Source organism: Maniola jurtina, chromosome 20, assembly GCF_905333055.1.
Source record: "Maniola jurtina chromosome 20, ilManJurt1.1, whole genome shotgun sequence".
NCBI classification, from domain to species: Eukaryota; Metazoa; Arthropoda; class Insecta; order Lepidoptera; family Nymphalidae; genus Maniola; species Maniola jurtina.
In genome coordinates, this window is record NC_060048.1 from 9,671,509 (window position 1) to 9,677,699 (window position 6,191).

The window sequence follows — 6,191 nt, forward strand, 5'->3', positions numbered from 1 at the left end:
AGATTCTGACTTGAACTGCAGGTATTTACAATCGGGAACATTTATTTAACGGTTGCAGTCGATTTGATGAAAACCCAAATGCGCCATTGCAAATGCATTAGAGAAACTTATTAATCAAGCTTTGTTTTCGAAAAAGCTTTTATTGTCCCCGTTCACTTTGAACGTTAATGGATGCAAACCACAGTTTGCATAATTTGTAACCGTGCCTTACTGATTTAAGCTGATAATATGAGAACCCATTATTTAAAAACAAAATTTACTTAGTGGTACAATATAGCTATTTATTTATACTGTGAATATTCTCTGAGTAGTTATTCTATAGATATAATATACAATAATGAAACCTGTTCTCCCCAATAAATAAATAAAAGAAATACAAATATCGTAGGTGCCTGTTCATTGAAATTTTCGTTTTTTTAACATTACCTACCTGATGCAATCGGCTGGCTGTACCAGAATGAGGTTAGGTACTTCATGTTTTTAATAAAAAATCAAAACCCATTAAGAAATCATTATTTTTTAATTTTGTAAGAAACCGTAAACCGCAAAAACGTATTAGGGGTTAAATTCTCAAGATTATATCAATTCATGTTTTGTTAGATTTGTCTTTCTCCCCTATTCATATGTTACCAGGGAATTGCCGTATTACCATAGAGTTGCCATTTTACTAGAGACAGTAATCTATCTACAAAATAGCGGCGTACAAAGGGACTAATTCGTGCTTTTCATCCTATGTTGCTAAACCAGCTTTTAGATTGCCATCTTTTATAGTATGCAAATTGTACACTTAATGTAACAAGACTAAAAGAGATGTATTATTTCACTTAAACTCTTTATTGGCTTAATAGTTAGTGCCTACGTGTTTCATGAAAATATGCCAAATCAGGGGGCACGGCAGTGCCCTCGCCAAGCCGAGCCAAACAGCGGACGGACATAAGTTTTTCTATGACAACTTGTGTGACAATGCAATCATCGATTCTATACATTGTTAGAAAATACACTATTCATCATGATTCTAAGTGCAAATTCAGTTACACTTAGGCCGCGATACATTTGTAAGTTTTACTTACCTTACATGTTTAATTTACGACAGTTACTTAAATAGGCGTGATTGGATGAAATATAATATGAGGTTTGATCCTCCTGGTATATTGAACTCAATGTATGTTACCAAGCAACCAGTAGTCAGAAATTACGTAAACAAACGACTTCCCGTGCCACTGGCCGTGTTATTACGTTTGTTATGGATCCTCCGTGCTCTTTCTGATGTGTTACACGTATTCGTACGCGAATAATATCATTTTTGGAGATATTTATTCCATTAGATCACTGTGATGTAAAAACTTTTCTAATGTGTTAGCTCTAGGTATATCTACTGTAATGGTGCCAAACTAGGTAAATCATTTACCTAATTTTCTATTTAAAACTTTAAAATTTAAATAATTTTTAGCCAACGTAAAAATTACGGTCAAAGTTAAGTACTTTGTTGCACTGTGAATTACATTAAAAAATTGAGCTATAAGGAAATTAATATTGAAATCTTGATTAAGTAGGTATCTATTAAGTAGATGTAGTCTTTATCGATAAACTTTAACAGTTTGTAAGAATTTAAGTTCAAATTCTATCTTCCAGAAGTGTCTGTATCTTTATGAAGATCTCGTAAAGTTGGGAACTTTCCAAACAATGTTGTCAGTTCTGTTCTTGCTGAGCGGTGTGAATAGTTATAGATTGCCGGGCAGCTGTGAGCGGGGCATGTACTATGAGCCAAGTTTGATGGATTGTCTGGCTTGCGCTGCTAATGCGTCGTTAGTGACATCTGGAGATGGTAAGTTCATTAGTTTATTAAGGTTTATATAGGGTTTATAGTTCTTCCAATTAAGTACCATTTAATATACCTACCTATAAGTTCTTCCTAAGTAGTCAAACTTTAGACTGGCAAGAGATTTTAGGTGAAGCTCAGGTTTTACTCGAATTGATCAAAAACTCGTTGGAAAAAGTTGGAATGTTTGATACCTCTTGCCAGACCTGAAAGTTGATTGGTAAAGCCTTGTTATCATCCAATAATAGTAAAGTGAAAGTTGGTTTATATGAAAGCTATTGTTCTTTCACGGCAGAAATTAATGAAGAGATTTCAAAGAGTGAAAGATAAAGTAGACCAGTAAGGTAGAGTTGAGAAGTAGATAGAGTAGAATAAAAGATAGCGAAGTAGAAAATTAAGGTTTTGTGATTGTGGGTTGAAGGGTTTGGTTGTTCCTGTGAAGAACATAGTATACCAATAGATATAACTCGATGCAGGCCTTGCAATATCACTGAAGTAGTCACGTCTGATGGAATGTCATGTGTACCGCGCCGATGCCAAAGCTCTGCTGGGAGGATTACTTGCAGGAAATGTCCTCGAGATTATATATCAGGTAAGGTCATAGATATGTTACGTTGATATTTGGCGTATATAATTCGTGTTCGGTGATTAGGAAGACAGATAATACAAAACGCACGAGTGTAAAAGAGATAGCGGTCTACAAATGTGATCTAAGTGTCGTAGTTTTAAGTCAGCGCGGCAAATTGTAGTTTACCTGAGTTTGTATGGAGCAAGGCGGTGCCGCGTCGCGCAGCGCAGCGTATGTTCGTTTGTACCATAAGTACTACCCACGAACTTAGGCGGGGCGTCAAGCAAAGCGGCGAGCTAGACAAATCCGACTTCGGTGATGAATCCCGTGATGCACTTGTTCTGTACATTTGTTTTTGTTGCCCGCCACATCGGGCTAACTTTTGCTCACCTAATTTTTGTGGGTAGATCCTGCGGGCTTTTACCTACATAATATTATGTAAAAGAAGAATTTTGTGCTGAGGACTGGGGAGACTCTACTTTGCTTTTGATTCAATAAGATAGACTTTAAATGTAATTTTTTCATGTAGTAACTCAAAACTTTGACGGATCCCCAATGAAGGAGGTCCAATGCATAAAATGCGCACGAGGTTACAAGGCTATAAACAATCGATGCGAGCGGTGCGAAGCTTGTACGTGCAGTAAAAGCGAGATTGTCGTTAAAGGGAAGTGTTTACCGAGGAAGTATCTACTCGATCGACCGAAGTACACCGAGAACCGTTTACATCCAGATGAGCTCTTGGAGATTGTCAAGCTGGAATATTTGTGCACTGTGAGTCAATTTTTCTCAGCCATCACCCATGCAAAAAATCACATCAATCCATTGCTTCATTGTGACGTGATTGGAGGACAAACCAACAAATACTTTCGCAAATAATATCAGTAGTGATAGATGCATATATTAATAATAATCTTTTGTTTCAGCAAAAAGACATAAGGGCGTGTCGAGCTCTAGCAAGTTCTTGTGTTCGAAACTTTTATACCCCAGAGGTCGCAGGGCCTTGCAGACTTTGGTTACAAACTAAGTTGATAAAGTTTAAAGGTTATTTATTAGATGGTATCCTTATCAATAATAAACTTTAATACTACAATCGAATCTCAATGCGAAATAAAGATGTGAACAAATATTATTATATTAAGACGCTTTTTCTCCAATACCTACATTAGAATGCTAATAATAATAATTAACAGTTCAGCGTTCCGAACTACCAACCTCCTGCTTATGAGCTTAAGAAAAGTTACTCCAAAAACACTTAAGTGCAAAAATATATCATAATATAAATTTTTCTCAGCCTTTTATCTCGTAAGTTATCCCAAATAGAATAGGTAGGCTACCAATGACCTAAAATAAAATATTAAAATCATATTTCGCAAGAATAAAGGCGTCGCAAGGGGTTGCTTGTAATACTTGTCAAGGAAAAAAAAAGGATTTACATCTCATCTCCCATTTTTTTACTAAAAGCGGAGAATACGCAACCTGGGAAAAGGGATATAAAAATATTATGCCAACCGTTCTTCACAGTGAATATTAAAAGTTAAAACTTGCTGGCTTATAGATAGGGTGACATAAGCCTGCTTTTAGCTTTATAACATTTTACTTAGGAGAAAGGATTTTGTTCATACATAGTATTTTTTATCACTATCCGGAAAATCTATGTTTAAGTTACCTAACCAATTTCCATCAGCATTTATTATCTTCAACTTTTCTGTTATAAAAAATATTCAGGTAAACTATTTTGTTATTGAGTAGAACTTTTTAGGTTTCGGTTTGTGCCGTAGTGTTTACAATTCAACTGAATTACGAGTAAATTCAAATTTATTTAATCTATATAAATCGAAAACCTGACTAACTATCAACACACAGCTCACACTATTGGACGGATCGGGCTGAGCATGCAGATATTTATTTTGACGCAGACATCTGGGAAAGGATTTTTGGAAATTCAACTCCTTTGGGGCTAGAATAGGTGTTTGAGATTTTTGTAGTCCGCGCGAAGTAGCGAGCTTAGGCTATTCAAATCATAAAGAAACTAAATAATAAGTTTATGAACTGAATGGCATTTTCCAAGTTCTTTTTAATCGTTGGTCAATATTTTTCATTATCCACCAAAAAAAATTGTACCTAAGCTTTAAAATAAATCACAAAATTCTTTCAGGTCTCCCTTTACTTACAATTGATACCACGAAATATAATGCGGAGTTTTCTTTGGAGCGAGGTCAAGTAAGTATTAATTAAGCCGCCTTACGGTGGTTAATTTAGCCATTAACTTGATTCGCGAAATATTTTATGACGACTACACTGTTTTCCGATATTTTTAAGAAGGTGTGACGAATCCACGCATAAATAATAAGAATTTAAACTAAAAAAAGAAAAAAAGAATTTAAACGAAGATATATGCATGCCCCAATCTCTAATCGACCAGAAAAAGTATCTACTAAGTAGTACCACTCTCAATTTGGAAAGTATTTTCAAATCTGTATAATAAATAGTACCTACAGCAACAAGCATGAGTTAGTTGATAATAATTAATCATTTTGTTAAAAATAATATGCAGACCACGGTTAAAAATTTATCTAAACAGAAATTTAGAAACATGTTACGACTAAGAAATGAACGTCTAAGTTCAATGTGTGTGTTACAACTTACAAGTAATACCTATAATATAGATATGAATACTTACAAAATATAAGTAACTATATTTTTACCTACTCCTTTCACACTTTCGCTACTGAACTATAAAGTAATAAGTACACTAAGAGTTTGAGCCTTTACGTGACGTGAATTGCAAGATTCGTTTCCTTGTTCCTATATGAACTAAGAACCCATCAGAAAAGTTGTAAAAAGTCCTTAAGGCTGATCGCAACGAAATAAAATACGTCGTAGTCCGCAGATGCGTAGTGCGTTACATGCGTTATCTATACTAATATTAGAAAGAGGAAACCTTTGTATTTTTGTATGTTTGTATTGAATAGGCTCAAAAACTACTGGACCGATTTCAAAATTTCTTTTACCATTACTTAGAGGGATTCTTCCGAATCAGTATAGGCTATATTTTATCCCTGAAAATAGAAAAAAATAAATGTCCACCCGTGCGAAGCTGGGGCGGGTCGCTAGTACATATTATAAAGACACAAATCAGCAGTTGAACTGTGTGGAAAACAGAGTAGGATCCCAGAGCCCCCGACGTACGTCATTTTAGCAAACCAGGTGAACTACTAGTCTACTTTATTATACATATAATTGGTATATGATGCATGATTTTAAAAATATTTTGTACAATATTATGTGAAAACCAGCTTTGCAGTCGATATACGAATATTAAATGCGAAAGTGTGTCTGTCTGTCCGTCTGCTACCTTTTCACGGTCCAACAGTTTAACCGATTCTGACGGGTACAGAGTTAGCTTATATCCCGGGGACGGACATAGGCTACTTTTTATTCCGTAAAATCAAAGAATTCCCACGGGATTCCTAAAACCCATCCGCTTAACTGATTTGTATGAAATTTGGTACTGAGGTAGCTTGCGTACCCGTAATTGACATAGGCAACTTTTTATCCCGGAAAATCAACCAGTTCCCACGGGATCTTTAAAAACCTAAATCCACGCGGACGAAGTCGCGGGAATTCTCTAGTCTATTGTAAAATAGGTTAGTAGGGTGTTCGTATCTTTAAGGTACTTGCTTCCTGATAAAGGGCCCCGTTTTCAAGTTAGCAAGTATTTAAACTTTCTTATTAACTACATTACTTACTAATTCTCAAAATTTCAGCTTTGCTTAAATGATGCAGATATTGGGATTCTGGGAA

At 35.4% G+C, this 6,191-nt stretch overlaps 1 protein-coding gene across 1 annotated transcript; it reads left to right on the forward strand.

Annotated features, from left to right (window-relative positions):
- Positions 1-1,076: 1,076 nt before the first annotated feature.
- LOC123875857 lies at positions 1,077-3,469 on the forward strand. The gene is made up of 5 exons (XM_045921906.1): positions 1,077-1,395; positions 1,636-1,825; positions 2,241-2,411; positions 2,917-3,158; positions 3,311-3,469. The coding sequence occupies exons 2-5, from the start codon at positions 1,684-1,686 to the stop codon at positions 3,467-3,469; spliced, it is 714 nt and encodes a 237-aa protein (XP_045777862.1). The 5' UTR covers positions 1,077-1,395; positions 1,636-1,683.
- The last annotated feature ends 2,722 nt before the right edge of the window (positions 3,470-6,191 follow it).